Consider the following 16,713-nt stretch of genomic DNA (forward strand, 5'->3'; position numbering starts at 1 on the left):
TAATCATCAGTAATAGACATTAAAATTGTAGAAAGAAACATAATATTACACATATTTAAAAAATGTAAACGTTTTTAAGCAAAGTTTATTACAGATAGTTTTGTTTCTAATGTATGTTTCTTTAAGTAAATTACTACACACAATGTAAGTAAATGTTATAACTATTCCTTTGCCTCATTAATTTACTTATTAGAATTCACACAAAAACAACAACACCATAAACAGGTACACTACCTTAGTGTTTGTTTTTTTATTCTATTCAACAAATCTGACATTTTCAAAAACACTAAAACCCTTAAGTCATTTAGTAAGTTTTTTGGACTCTACCCATAACTTTGATAAACACATTTTCTAAAAGAAAACATATTTTTTGAAGATGATCTGAAGCAAACAGCATCTATAATACCTGAAAGTTCTACAAAAACAACATCAAAAGGTAAAAATGCTTTTATCGTTTTATCTAAATAATGCTTGCAAAACGTAAAAAAAAACGTCTTTAGAATGGTAAAAAGTGTTGAGGAACCTACCTATATTAAAATAATTTAAGTATTTTTCTGCATTGGATCTAGGTGTAGAACATACAAAGCACATTTATGCATATTTGTACCAATTGAAAACTATTAGCTAGAATAAATGTTAATGTACAAATCATATGGATTTACAACTATGGATATTGTTTAAAGAATATGTTATATATATTGCCGGTAACATGAATTCTGTAGTTTGGTTATGTCAAAAATAATTTATCTTTATTTTGTCACTAAAGTTATGCAGTGGAACACCGGTCTGTTTGGGATTATCAGTTTGGCGTATATGTTGTCGCAGCTAGTTAGCTTTGTAATAAAAAATTTCACAATCTAATAGCGCCGCTTTCTTCAATAGGCCATGACGTCATTTGTGCTAATTTATTTTTGTGCAGTATTTTTTTTCTCTCATTGTGATTCGTCGTGATTTTTCAAATGACGTCATTTTTCACTTGTTGTACGTTTGAACAATTCACTCCATATTGCTTTACAGAAGAAAACTGTATCTTTTGGTTCCGTTTGATAGTCAAAAGAGCTGAGCCGAAGACTCTTTGAGCTCTAGGCTTGTAAGCCTGTTTGAACAACTGTTATGTCTGGAAGAGTTTCAAGTCAATGCTTATATAAAGCATTGCTATTTCCGATACATCTAGCACTCCGGACGCATGGACTAGAATGCATGGCCAAAGGCCGAGTACACCGGAAACCTCCGCCATTTTCTATATTATACCAAGCTAACTGTGCAGGACTCGCCGTTAGTATAATTGTCCCTTGAGGAACGGCGCATGGATTATTGACAGGGACGTGGGAGCTCTCTTTCAACTCCGCTCCGAGCAATGGGAAAGCTCTCGTCTTTCCCTGGACACTCCCACGGGAGTTTTGTTTTGCTATTCTTTAGTCTAATCACTTCCTCAAATGATCGTTTTCTCCTGAGTGCCACGTTGAGGCAAAATAGCGTACCCGGATCTTTTGGTTCCTGAATGTGTCCTTGTGCTTTACGTTACTGGACAGCCTTAGCGTTTGCCTTGGTCATATTTTTAAAGTACTGTTTGACTCCTGTTTATGGGTTTCAAGTTTCAGATTCCAGATTTCTAATTTCAGTGTTTAGTCTTGGTGTTACATTGTGATGTTGTAAGTTTTGATGCTACTCTAAATTTTGATTATCCTCATCGTTGATGAACATAAGTCTTGGCTAGAAGATACTTGTGTTACCTTGAACATTTATATGAAGTGAACTGATCCTCTTGCAGAATCTTTGCCTTGAAATGAAATATTGCTGAGGTCAATATTTTTTATACACCACGTTATAAGGTGGTTATTTTGTTTGAAATACTAATTAAGCTTTTTTTTATAAAAAGAACTGTGTTAGTAATTTTTCACATCATGCTTTATGTAATTGTATTCATTTTATGGTGTGTCTTTTAGGCTGTACCTTAGGACTGATATATTTATCAAGCACTAAGAAAATATAATTTACTTAGTAAACACACGCACATTGCAACCCAAATTTCATTTCTGATACCTAGAAAAATTAATAATTACTAATTAAATAATCACTACCTGACGCATGTAAGGAATTTCTTTTATAACTTGTAATCTAGAAAGCAGATGATGTAAATGTGATCTGCTTTCTATGACCGAGAGTTAACGAAGGTGCCATGTGCCCAGCACAATGACCCCCCGCTTTAACTTCCCCAATTAATGTCATGTGTCCGTTAGAGTTACGTGGACACTACTATTATAATTTTTATAAAAAAAAAACGAAACTTTGTAACAAATCGGGTAAACCCGTCTTTACAGTATTTTATTTTTAAACAATTCAACAATTCCCCACTCTGCAGAAAAACTATTTTCGTTCATAAGCATAAGTAATTGTTCCTTATGTTATATAATGAAAATCTCCTAAAAAAAATATATGATATGCATTGACAAAGTTTAATGCTCATGGAACAGCTTAAAATTCTCTTTTCAAATAGATATTTCTCCTTATCATTACATTACAAATACATGAATTTTGATCTTTCAGTCGTGCATCTATTTACTTTCTATTTCTTTGTCACCATATTTTCCATATTGAATGACACCCAAAATAAAATTTTCGTGTAAATATTTCCGTATATTTTAAGAACTTGTTTCTTATATTTTGCGATTTCGGGAGATTTCCTTGAGCTCCTGGTAAATCCAAGGAGGGCGCGGGAAATCTGTTTTAAGTTATAACATTGTTTAATTAATTAATTTATGCACCTATGAAAGTGCGGGTCTTATGAAATCGCGGGTCTATGAAAGTGCGGGTCCTAAGAAAGTGCCCCTGGTAAATCGACAGGAGAGCGCGGGAAATCTCTTTTAAGATATAAAATGATTTAATTTAATAATTTCTACACCTTGAATTAGAGCGGGCCCTATGCAAGTGCGGGTCCTATAAAAATGCGGAACTAACGCCGCCGGTCGACTAGTATATATATATATATATACATCATGGACGTAGCCAGGATGTTTTTTCGGGGAGGGGGTTTGGGGGGTGGATTTTTTTCTCCCCCCCCCCCCCCGCGAAATTTTTTTTTATATTGTTACGAATCTCACTATCCAGGCTCTCTGCAAACTGCACCATACACCACCAACTTAAAGAACTTGACAACTCAGGGCTCCAAAGTAACGTAAAGGTTTAATAGTTGAATAAATAACAGCCAATACTGTGCAATTGGCAACACGTACACTGTACAAATATCTCTCCGATAACACCGTTCCGCCGTATCAACTCTTGCACTGGCCTCTCCTTCTCGTTCCGGGCTTGCACTGGGTTCAACAGTTCGGGACTGACTTCACACACTTGGGCTCGTTGTGTCGGACTCGATCACAGACCAAGATCAAGACGCCGTTCGTCTCAACTGTACTTGACAGTACTCCGCACTGAACCGTCGTAATGCTCCGTACAGAACCACACCGTTGAACTGTGCTGTAGTCGACCGTGTTCTGAACTCCTGTCGTGAACCCGCTTTCTGAACCGTCTTGACTGCGTCACCTCCGCTCTTATATAGGGTCCCTTCTGGCCTTCTCGAACCGGACAGAACGCCGCTCGACGTTTCTAGGTGGTCAGATGACTACAACTCTCGTGACGCCCCTGAGCTCTGTTCACGTCGGCGATCCTTCCCGAACTCTCTTGTTGACACTCGTCTCGGCCGATCGTCGTAACTCGTCACGGTTGACCGCTCGTCTAGCGCTGGCCTGGGGCGATTTGCGTCGGCTGACTACACACACACCACTACCCCCATCTGTGCCACCACCAGGTTTATAACAATATGTATTTATGTGTGTGTGTGTGTGTACAAAATCTTTGTTATATTCTGACCCTTCATTCTTTCAAAAGACGTTTATTGTGCCCTAGAATAGGTTCTTCCATGAGTTAGTGGAAAAATTGTAGATTCCCCGCCATTACTAGCAAGGGGGTCCTAGCGCTCCCCCAGCTCGGGGCGAAACCCCACCGCCAAGCACTATTTCTGATATTAAAAGCCAACAAAATGCATATTCTGAGGTATCTACAGTGCATTTTCCTGCTATTAAAAAGTGCTATTTCAAAAACCTAATGTGCTAATCTTACTGACTTAAACCCTCCCGCGCCATTCGGCGCATTGCCGTCAAGCTGTTTCCATAACAATCTGTCACTGGTAATGTCTGAAGCCTGTTCCCGCCTGCCATCAGGACCTCCATGAATGAGTGTCGTCAAGTTGTACTAGGATATCATTGCAATTCTTCTTATGCGTAATTCATTTTGTCGGAGAACATGTCCCGCAAACCTCATGCGTGTTTCTCTCACAATCTTACTAAGGGGTCGACTCCCAGTTCGGCATAGGATTTCCTTGATTTAGACCCGATCTCTATAACTGACTCCTTAAATCTGTCTTAGCCATCTTTGTTGAGCCACCTTTAGTGTTTTTCAATTTCGGCAGATGACTATTCACTGCAGTTATTTAACGGAGCCTTGCAACTGGTAAAAATGTGTTACCTCTCTTGAATACGCTCTTGGAATTAAGTGACTGTAGTTTGCTTTAGATTTTATATCGAAAAGAGAAGTTTTATCGTCAAAATCATCAGTTGGGGGTTTTCCCCCTCAAAATGCTCTGTAGGGGAATCTTAAACTCAAAACCATCTGGAGGGGTTTTAAACAGTTAAAAAAATCATCTTTAGAAGAGGGGTTTAAACTCAAAACCCCCGATTGGATTGGCTACGCTCAAATAGTTTTAGTGTGTAATTTGCTTTTTGTTTTTATATTGCAGAGGTATTTTAAGCATCAAACTCCTCGGAATAGGGGTTTAAACTCAAAACCCCTTTTGGCGATGCTCATAGCATTTTGAGTGCGTAATTTGCTTTTTTTCTTACACTGAAGATGTACTTTTTAGCCTCAATCTCCCCTGGCGGGGAGTTTTAATTCAAAACCCCTTTAGCTACGCTCATAGATTTTAGAGTGAGTAATTTGCTTTTATTTATATTGAAAAGGTACATTTTAGCTTCAAAATCCACTGAAGGAGAGTTTAAACTCAAAATCTCTTTATCTTCTTATCTTATATAATACAGACGTTACTTCAAAAAAGAAGATGATTACGTCCTACGCGTCATGCATTTAGTCATGCATATTAACCAATGACACTCATAACATTTTGAGTGTATAATTTGCTTTGTTTTTATGATTAAAGAGGTATTTTTTACCTTCAAACCCCGCTGAAGTGGGGTTTAAACTCAAAACTGAGTCAAAACCCATTTAGCTACGCTCATAACATTTTTAGTGCGTAATTAGCTTTTTTTTATATTAAAGAGGGTGTTTATCGTAAATTTTAGAGAGGGGTTTTAAAATCAAAATCTTCCTTAACTGTGCTCTTGGAATTAGGGGATTTTCGTTTGCATTTTTTTTGTTTTGTTTTATAGAAGAGGGGGAGTTAACTGCAAAAACCCCTGGTAGGGGTTTTAAACTCGAACCCCCCCTGGTAGGGGTTTTGAAACTCGAACCCCCCTTGTAGGGGGTTTTAAACTCAAAACCCCTTTGGTTGTGCTGGGGCAAGTGATGGTTTAGTATTAAAATCTCACCTAAAATAAACAAAATCAAAGCAAAAAATCATTAACTAAATTCTGATCTCCCCCTTCGGGGGGGGGATTTCATTTCAGGGGGGTTTGAAACCCCCCCCCCCTGGCTACGCCCATGATATACATGGTGCGTCAAAAAACTGTATTCACACTTTGAACTGTCATAGACAATTTATTTCCCCTTCTACAATGCTAAATTTCAGTACATGGAAAGCTTAATGTCTTACGTGATTTAGACACCTACCTTTGATTCAATGTCGCAACCAATGGCTCAATAAAAAATGTTATACATTTTGGTCTTACGGAAATGTATGTAGAATAATATTAATAGATTTAATAGATTAAAAAAAAATCATTTACATTGTAAGAATTCACGAAAGATATTTTTGAAAAATTAATTGTTGTTTTTTCTAGTATTGTTTGGCTATCAAGCTGTAGCCAGTAATACAATCCTGTTGCAGTCTGGCTGGTAATTTGAGTATCTATTAATTGCAAAACAGATTTTAAGAAAATACAAATAATGACTTTGATATTGATAATCTACATGACAAGAAAATCCTTTTATCATTTGAGATACCATAATAACCAAAAATAATTTTATTTACTTTCACAGATGATAAAAACGGAAATTCTACGATTATCTGGGCACCCATGATTGCGATTGGTGTACTTTTATTGTAAGTTAAGCTAACTGCCAGGTTTGTTAAATTGTGTCCTCTTTGTTTAATACATGTCGACGCTCGTTTACTTTAGCAAATTTATTGACATTATTAAATACGTTTTCCTACAATGGATGGGGTATCTAAATGTAAGAAGTGATAGACGGGATGATTCTCTGTACAATCGTATGTACCATAGCCTCAAAGAGACTAAAACTACTCGAAACGTTATAATTTGAGAATTACTCTTTTTGAAGAATAACTCATGGATTCGCCATACGTTTTACAATGGAAAGCATACAATGATATTTTATAAAGTAAAATGTTAAAATCCTGTTAAGTTTTTCAAAAAATTAAAATGCAAATATTTTTAAAAATAACAAATATTTACTCTATAAACATCTATTTATATTATATCATTTTTATAATAATGTTATTTCACGATTAGGAATTAGTTATTTTTTTCAGGAATAGAGGAACTTAGTGACGAAATTGTGATAGATTTTAAAAAGTAAAAACTCTCTAGGGTCAATATAAACAAGGCGCTTTTCTTACCGACGTTGAAATAAGGATTTTATCGACAGCTAGAAGTAGATGACATTCGACAGTTCCCTTAATTGGTATTAAACTTGTTTTGTTGTTCAACACCTGAGTCGACTACCTCTATTGATTGATTCGCCGGTGTTATCGGTTTCGTTCAGTTTTACCTCCATTTGAGTTTGTTTGTATTTAAGTATTTGACACAATGGAAGAGCTAAACAAATACTGGTAGTATTACTGCATTAGCGTCATTTTTAGTTGCTGTCAACATTTTTAACATTAATGTTTTGTGGTTTATTATTTAATTTACTCGTGTAGATTTAAAAAAAAACAGCAACAGAATATTAGGTATATTTATGTTTTGTTTACAGAAAATAAAATAAATAAAATGTAAAAATAATAAAAGGACTATAAAAGTTTGTATTTAACAAACAATATTTTTCTTTAAACTATAGACTCCCTAAAAAGTAAAAAAAAAAAAAATTACTCTAATTTTATTCAATGTCACCAGTAAATGTATACAGGTTATTTTAAATGCGCATTGGGTGGTATTGAGTTTATAATATTATAAGTAGGTATTATCAGGATGCATTCTTGTTAGTTCATACCTCTCTCGTAAATAAGGAAATAACTCTTGATATAGCAGACACAATTAATATAATATGTTTAATATATACAATAATAACACCACATAGGAAATATAATACGCAATCTAAGAATAATCAGTAATAATCATTTAACGAATTAAACTTGATAATTAGTACAAATCTTAACTGTTTTAAAATAATTCTATTGGAACTGCTTACAATATCTTTGTAAATTGACTACATTATACGACTGCCCCCTACAGACTGCTGTTATTGACTGCTATCAATTCACTGCCTTAGTTCAATGTTAAAGTGTTCACCAACTTTGAGGTGTTGCATAAACGTATTAAATAAAAATTGAATGTATTATTAATTTTAATAATATAGACTATTTGTTTTTATTCCTCAGCGCAATTATTGTTTTCACGTATATGTTTTGTAGTAGAGAGTAAGTATTGTCCTCTTTATAGCAATACTGATAACTATATGTATACATGGTGTTAATAAATGTATTTAAAAAAAGATAAATTGAAGGATGGAGCGAAGGCATTTCTAGTGTGTCTGTAGTGTGTTGTTTAGAGAACTACAGGAATTGGTTGCATGATATATTGACAAATTTAATTAATTTGAGAACTAATAATAATAATAAGAGGAAGACTTGTCCTCGATTCCGAAGATTAGTGAGGAAAACAGTATTTCCTGTGACTGCGCATCCCCAGCTGTGACCTACATATTTTGCCACTCTCAGGGCAAGCATAATCATTGTCCTCAGGTGGTCGATTTAGATTTCCTTTACGCCGTCTGCGTTTGTCATCGGCAGCAGATTTTCTTTTGGTCTCAAATGTGTATCTCGCGGCCTTCGTGAGTGACCTCCACCTGTCTCGTTCTGAGGCCGCATGCAACCAGGTGCTCTTTTCTATGACAGCTAAGGAAAGTTGACTCCTTAGCAGGTCTTTGAAGCGTTTCCGTTGGGCGTCTCTGTTACGTCGACCACCTTTTAGCTCACCAAAAAGGACTGCCTTTGGCATACTTTCGTCTCCCATACGGGATACGTGCCCTGCCCAGCGCTACTGTCGCACTATAAGAAGTCCCTATATATTTCCATACCGGCTTTCGCAAGGACATCACTGTTTGTAGTGCGGTCTTCACTGGCTGATCCAGGGGTGGCGGAATAATTTTAGTATAGAATTCACACAATTTGTATACGAATTTTTATGTTAATGATATATACTAATTATTTATATTTCAAACTTTTTTTAGATTATTTCGCCCCCCTCATGTATGTTGGCCGATTTGTTGGGGTCGGGAGGGGGCGATGTCATCAATCCCGCCCCCCATACACTTTCGGGTGGGATGGGGGTCGGTCCAATTTATTTTTAAAAATCACAGCTTGCTAACAGAATCAATTAAATATCTATTTGATTAAAACTTGTTATTGATATTTTAACCGATCTTTATATTATGTCGTTCCCTGTTTGCCGATGATGGGGGAAGGAGCGAATACCTCTACTGCCCTTCCCACCTAAACCCTTTGAGTGGGGGGGGGGCGGTCCTACTTTTATGGAGAAATAATAGTTTGTGAACAAAATTAATTCCATTAATATATAAATTTTATATTATGTCAATCCCATTCTGGTATCTTGGCCGATTCGGTGGGGTTGGGGTTGCATGTACTGCCCTCCCCACTCTAGCCCTCTGAGTGGGGGGGGGGCGCTCCTATTTTTATGGAGAATCATAGTTTGTGAACAAAGTTAGCTGAAATATAAATATAATATAAACTACGTATTGATATGTGAACCTATTGTATATTATATCGTACCACACTTTTATCTCAAATTGTATCATTAATAAATTTAAATGAAAAAGGGTTGTACCAGGTGGGAGGGGTGATACATGGAATCGCATTTCCCCCATTGGACAAACCAATACTTTTTTCTTTTGTATGATAATTAAGAGATTACGACATTTAAAAAAAATCTGTCACTAATATAATTTATATATACTATAAATTAAATTCTTATATCGAGTCGTCCCACCCCTATTCTTTAATGCCAAATGCAATCTTTAGCAGAAATTATTAAAGGAGCGAGGATTAATCGTTTTCACTCTACGCCCCTCCCATTTCCAGACAGAGTTTATGTAATTTCACATGAAATTATCATAATTATTTTAAGAAAGTTAGAATTCAAACGAAATTTTTCAGTATAAAAGTCATGATTGAGATGAGTTCTAAACTCAAATAATATTTTCATAGTCGCCTCTTCCCAACCTTTACTCAATCTGATATTTTTCTAGTTAAATAAATTTGGGACTATAACTCACAATTTATACTTCAATTTTATTGAATATTATATATCGAATAATTTTTTTTCGGCGGCGATCCTCAAAGCCAAAATCTTATCTTTTCAAGGAACAAATCGGTTTTATTTTCAAGTACAACATTGTTCAAAAGGTCCTTTTTTAATAGTAAGAATAATGAGCTTTAGGTCACTAGAATGCGTTTCTTCTGTGAAGTATGCAAGAAAACGTTTTTGGCGTCGGAACCCCACTGACGAATAATGAGCTGTAGTTGTCAGAAGAACGCGTTTCTACAGTGAAGAATGCGAGAAAACGCTTTTGGCGTCGGACTTCGCCCCGAACTCCATTGATGAATAATGAGCTGTAGATGTCAGGATAATGCGTTTATGCTGTGAGAAAAAAGCAAGAAAACGCTAGGGAACCCTGTAGCGCTGCCCGTTGTTTTGTTTTTCGCTGAAGGTTTAGAAATGCTGCTTTCTTATTCTCATGTACGCACGTTTATGCATAGGGTTAGCGTTTACTGGGCATTAGGGTTAGGGTTTGGAAAAAATCGCCCCCACCCACTCCAAATCCACTAGTGGCGGTCTTGCCACCGTATGTCCATGATAGAGCGCACTGTATACTTTAATATTAATATAACTACGTACAAGATTACAAAGAAAGTTTGTGTGGAAACACAAACTCAAAATTGGCCCAAGAAGTGGTCCACATAGAGTCTTCACCAAGATTCGAACACGGGAATTCCGGTTCCAAAAGCTTTAGCCACAGCATTTCCATACATTTATTTAGCGTACACATATTTTTTAAATAATAATTATTAATATAATCCATAATATCAAAATTAATAACGTGTTACATGTACTAAAGAGAAACTAAAAAAAAAAAGTATCTTATTAAAAAATTAGATAAATTAGCAACATGAAAACACCTACTTTAGGTAATGAGCTAGCGTGAAATGAATTAGCAGACATAGGCAAGCCTTCCCTATAACTAATGAAAATTAATATTTCCAATGTCATTTGTCATACAAACTAGATTTCGATCTAGCTACATCTAGATCTCTAAAAATGTGAAGGTAATTTAGTTAACAATAATAGGAAATTATGAAAGTTTTGTTATTTTAATATAATAAACACAATTTGTATTCACAGAAAATATAATGCATGTAAAGAACGGTAAGTATTGTCCTCTTATAGCAATACTAATAACTATGTGTATGCATGTTGTCAACGTATGTATTTAAAAAAAGATAAATTGAAGGATGGAGTGAAGGCATTTCTAGTAAGTCGATAGTTTGTTGTTTAGATACTTTAGAGAATTACAGTGATTGGAAATACTTTACATTGACACTTCTAATTGAATTAAAAAAATAAACGTTCAAACGAACTAGTAATTTTTTTTTCTCAGCAATATATATTAACTGTAAAATTCATAGGAAAATCTTTAGAGCAGTATTCGTTATCAGCGCCCGCCCATTATGAAGGAGTGAATTGTATAGAGTTTAAAAAAAAAAGCTTATATTAAGTGTATGTCAATTATTTTGTATCAGTCAATAGTTAATCTGTTAGAAATATTTTACCAGTTGTCTTTGTTTAGCGCAATTTTATGCTTTGCTTTTTCTCATTGCTCTATAATATTTTTGGGGAAGTAGAAGGGCAGAAAGAAAGGTTATCTGCGAAGTTACGTAATAACTTTTTATATGTATTATATATACGTGAAAAAATAAAAATAAAAAATACTTTTAAAAAAATCTTGTAATAAGTGTAATAGTATCAATTATTATGAATTAGTCATGCAATTAAATTTTTTAATAGATGCAGACTAAAATAATAAATCTGTGCGAGTGCAAATATTTTTACCAACTATTTATTGTTTCTCGTAATTTCATGCCTTTAGTTTTGTCCTTACGCTATGAGCCTATCACTTGTCTGGAACAGTTAAAAAAGGGTAGGTGGATAATAAGGTCTGCATTATTGCTTTTTAAATTGTATTAATAACAATGTTACAAAGACAGTTAGTGTAGAAACACAAAATCAAAATCGGCCACAGAAGTGGTCCACCCAGGGCAAGTAAAAGTCAGGCTTAAATATTTTTAGAAAGAATATCAGAATGAAATTTTTCCAAAGGCAAATGACAGAAAAGAATGGAGAAAGAAGGTTGACAGATCTTGTGTGGTGCCCTAACGGTCCAGCAAACCAAGGACTTGGTGATAGTTCAATGTGAACTTGGCCTGACTAATGTAATATAAATAAATTTAAACAAAATTATAGCTTTTATATAGAGCTACTTTCATGATTATAGTATGCTCAGAGTACTGTTGTCCAATCTCATTTGTGGACCAGCGGGCTCTCTGAACACAACTCTGCTCAAGTCAGGTGTCGAACCTCGAGCCCCCTACGTAGGTAGCCAAGCCAGGCCAAATTTAAGCGTTTTTGTTTTTAGCCTCTCGATCATGCTGATTGATCTAATTGATCTAATGTCTCTGTTAATTGTCAATTTTTATTAAATGCATCAACTAAAAAAAACAAGAATAAATTATGTTAAAAAAAATTTCTCTACTTCTTGTGCTGGATAGTGCAGTTTACGCGATAATATGAATAAATGCTTAATAATTATAGTTTTAAACTAAGTTCTACTTATATCCATTCTAAATCGATTTGTTCTATTTAAAAATATAAGTAAACATTTTAACATTTTTTTGTAATTGTAGTAGTTAGTATGACAGAACTTAAATGACTTAGCCAAACAATTTAAAAACAAAATAGTAAAAAAAGACCCTAAAACTGTTTGCATACATGTGTTAAAATATTGTAAATGATCATCTCCCTTACTAAATAGCTTCCTGTCTTTGTTACTATTAATAGTTTATTTTTATGAAAAAAAAAATGGCTTGCATAGTTGATTTTTTAAATTTCATTTTCAGAGAAGAAAAAAGTAGCCGTTGCATCAAAACTTTGAATGGTCTAAAATATCATGATGTTTGATTATCACTACCTTTTCTAGTTTACGAGTTCAAAACGGGACGGACGCAAAACTAATAGCTATTATTTTTTCCTCTTTCGGGGGCCGCTTAAAAAGCTTATGACCCGAATTCAAACCCAAGGGCTAAAGATACACAGATTTTAAAAGCCAAACACTAACCACCGTGCAAGCGACTTACTTTAAGGTTATCTGTTGTTAACTTGAAACTTGCGACGTACAAAGTACCATATAAAGTGGGCTTATTGAACTTTTATTTAATAACCCAATAGTTAATTGACTCCATTTGTAAATTATTTGTTTTTGGTCAGGTAAAAGAAATAATTATGTAAAATTGCAGCAGTATCCGAATATGAGTGTGGGAGAACTAACGAGGATACGCATTTTTATCAGACAGACGGACAGGGCCTGTTTATATTATGAGCAGTGTTTTAAAAAAAAAGTTGTACAACTTGATTTCGAGGGCTCATGCCTACTCAAGCCAATACACTAACCACTGTGCCTAACTAACTTTTATTGTTGCGGAAAGGGTATTAGTAGTGTGTGTGTAGTCAGCTAACACAAATAGACCCAGGCCAACGCTATACTAGCTGTCAAGCGTCACGAGTGGCGACGGTCAACTCCGAAGAAACATCTAAATTGGGCTTTACGCACGCCAGTACGTTGTATGTAGTCATGTTATAAACTATATAGGATCAATGATGTTCAATTGGGTTCCATCTGGTCTTCATGGACCTTATATAAAAAGCAAAGATGTCATTTCATTTGAAGACATTTCACTAGACGACTTTGCTCGATTCAATTCAGTTCTGTTCAGCGGTTTGATTATTTACGGCGCATTATGACGGTTCGGTGCAAAGTAGAGCCAAAACAACTCGTGAGTACGAGACGACGTCTTGATCTTGATCTGCGATCAATTACGACACATCGAGCCCAGTGTGTGAAGTCAGTTCTTGACAGTGGAACCCAGTGCAAGTCTTGAACGAAGTGGAAAGGTCAGTGGAGTTTGATACACCGGGTACAAGAGTTGATACGGCGATACCTTTGTAAATAGTGATTATTTTACAGTCAATGTTACGTGTTTCCAATTGTACTGCATTGTTAATGATTTATATGACATTAAATTGTTACGTTTTTTGGAGCCCTGAGTTGTCAAGTTCTTTTTGGTTGTGTTGTATGATGGAGTTTATAGAGAGTCTGGATAAGGAGAGTCGTTACAAATAAATGGGATATAATTTAACTTATATCGCTTTAATTATGATGTACACTTTCTTTTTCTTGATTGATAAAAAAAAAATTTTATTACAATAGTTAATTGCCAAAAATAAAATAAAAAAGTTTTGTCTGGTAAAAATAATCGGGTTTAATTCTTTTTGAAAACAATTTATTACACCTAAGATATAATTTATTACTAATGTAGTTATTGATTCATGTATTGTCATCGACTATTATTAGCTTTGCAGAGTTTCAGCTTCATTCGAAAATGGAATGTAGGTAAAAAAAGGTGTATACTATTTCTACTAAACAGATAGACGACATGAGTTAATGTAAACTTTGTAAAAATAAATAAACGTTTAGGAACATTTTGCACACCGTCATTTCTAGAACCAATTAATTCACATTATCAATACTATATCTTAAATAAATCCAGTATTCTAGTCTAGACTATCTTCTTTTAATGTTTTTAAAGGCTGAATCTATGTCAAAAAGCTAAAATGTTCTGTACGGATAATAAAGATTATTATTATTATTATTACCCTTATTATATCTTAACATGAGAGTAGTTAGTATTATATTTGGTGGGAGGGCTTTGGTGGGTTAAACCATTCTCATTATAGATCTATCATTCAGTACATATTTATAGCAAAGTAATCACTATATATCATTACCTTCATAAAGGACGAATATTTGTTTATTTATTTGTATTCCTTTTTTTAACTTTTCAATTCAGAAAAATGTATTAAATATTTGTCTCAAACTTAGAGTAGGATTAGTTATTTTAATACTCATAGATTGTCTCGGTTGAACGTTATAGAAATTTCTATTTTTTGTTTAAGAAATTATGGTTATCTCCTTGTTTGTTTATTGTTGTTTTTATATTCTTTCCATGAGTTAATGTTGTAACAATTTCTGCTTCTGAGTCGTTAGTAAAAAGGTATGTTAATGCATTTCAAAAGTAAACTATGTTCTAATGAAGAACGCAAATGCATGTTTTAATTTTGAATTTTGTTTTATCTATTTTCCAGATGTAGCAATCCGGGTGATTTTAGAATAATGACAAATAGGGTTCCAGAAACGAATGAGAGATCTGAGGAGACGACAATGATAAACCTTAAAACGTGAAATCAGGAGACTACGCGGACAATAAAATAACTAGCAAAAAAATAAAAGCACGAAAAGGGGAATGAAGAGGTACTATAGCGAATAATTCTTCAACCTTATTTATCTACCGACCCCTTTTCGTATATTTTCTCTTTAAAAACTTTTCCATTACCTCACTAATGGAAACGTAGTAAAAAGAAAACTTACAAAAAAATATGTAAAAAAAAGAAAGAACCTTTTTTATTGACTCTCAGATGAGATTGTAACTAACAGATTGTTCATTTTAAAATTGTATATATTTATTCTTTCAGCGTATATCGTCCATTAAAACGGGCGCTTTTGATCTATTCCCCCAACCCTTTCGTTGACTTTGAGAAGTAAAAATTGGAATTAGAGTGTCTATTTTAATGTAAAATAAATGAATTTGCTAAATTTTTACTTTCAATTATATGGCATTCATAGTTCATACATTAAATGAGAAACCTAGAAGATTCCACTTTGTGTAAAATTCTGAGCTTTAGAAAATTCTAGTCACAAATAATTAAACATTTATGAGTGAAATTAATGAATGAATGAAATATATGAATGAATTACGCACACCAAGAGTTGCGATAACCTGGAAGCCAAAACGAGGAAAGCGCAAACAGGGACGTCCTCGTATTACCTGGCGACACACCTTCATGGAGGACCTCAGAACAGTGGACACCAGATGGGAGGAGGCTCCAGACATTGCCAGTGACAGATCATTATGGAGACAGCTTGCCGCCCAATGCGCCGAACGGCGCGGGAGGACCTAAGTCTAAGTCTAAGAGTGAAATTAAACTATTTCTAAGAATGACAGCATTAATGCTATACTCTTTATTTTCAACTGACTTTTTGTGGGGAAAATAACTCTCCAAAGCGTTCGAATGTAGTGTACTATCTTGGCTAGAGTTAATAAAGAATATAAATATACACTAATTTTGTAAACATCTTGTAGAATTTTAATAAGGGAGAAAGACATCAAAGACTATTGAATCCAAAGTCCCAGCAATATGGCGTTCTTTTCATTGGAAAATATATACAAACATTTTTTTCCGTTTCTTGATATTGATTTGTTTAATATTTTTATTTATAATTAATTCATGTGTAGGCCTATATCTACGTGGTAAGATACTTCAGTAGGCTTTCAAACGGCGTTCACTAATATGTTACCGCTTATATAACTAACTAAGCTTCATGCTACCAATAAAACCATTGTAAGAATTGTGTGTGTACAGCTGTAGTTTTTATAAGATTGTGTTTTGTTATTAATACATTATTGTAATTAAATATGTCAATATTTTTATTCCGGAATGCTTGTCAGTGTCAATCTTTTCTTACCAATCGTTCTAATCAATTTTGAGTGTGTTCACTTCGAGATCAAATAATCTGATTTATTGTTGTTATATTTTGTTTGGAGGGAGACCTTCATAAAATCATGTACCTTAAATGTTATTATATACAAGAACACATTGTAATACTTATTCTCTCATTATGTTTTGTTTTCGTTGTTGACTAATCTTTTTAAGCACATTTTTTTATACCTGATTTAATAAATAGTGTGCCCCAGGCAGTATTTTATGGAGGCTCCCATTTTTTCTTTGAAGTCTTTAATGAAAATACATTATTGACGTTAGGGTAATAGATTATAGCTTGACAATCAAATGTATTTTTTTTTTATTAATTACTAGACTTATGTTACCCGCGACCAGA

At 34.3% G+C, this 16,713-nt stretch overlaps 1 protein-coding gene across 8 annotated transcripts in view; it reads left to right on the forward strand.

Annotated features, from left to right (window-relative positions):
- LOC129922842 (uncharacterized) overlaps positions 1–16,306 on the forward strand; it is a 70,928-nt gene extending 54,622 nt beyond the window's left edge. For 5 of the 8 annotated variants that reach the window (XM_056010546.1, XM_056010543.1, XM_056010545.1 and 2 more), the window contains exons 6-10: positions 377–436; positions 6,208–6,271; positions 7,790–7,828; positions 10,830–10,853; positions 14,904–16,306. In XM_056010546.1, the coding sequence (XP_055866521.1) occupies positions 377–436; positions 6,208–6,271; positions 7,790–7,828; positions 10,830–10,853; positions 14,904–15,000 (284 nt within the window). In that variant the 3' untranslated portion in view covers positions 15,001–16,306. Of the gene's footprint in view, positions 1–376; positions 437–6,207; positions 6,272–7,789; positions 7,829–10,829; positions 10,854–11,574; positions 11,626–14,903 lie in introns of those variants that run through there. The other 3 variants (XM_056010542.1, XM_056010541.1, XM_056010548.1) reach the window with 3 other exon arrangements.
- Positions 16,307–16,713: the final 407 nt, after the last annotated feature.

This window comes from Biomphalaria glabrata, chromosome 14 (assembly GCF_947242115.1).
Source record: "Biomphalaria glabrata chromosome 14, xgBioGlab47.1, whole genome shotgun sequence".
NCBI lineage: Eukaryota > Metazoa > Mollusca > Gastropoda > Planorbidae > Biomphalaria > Biomphalaria glabrata.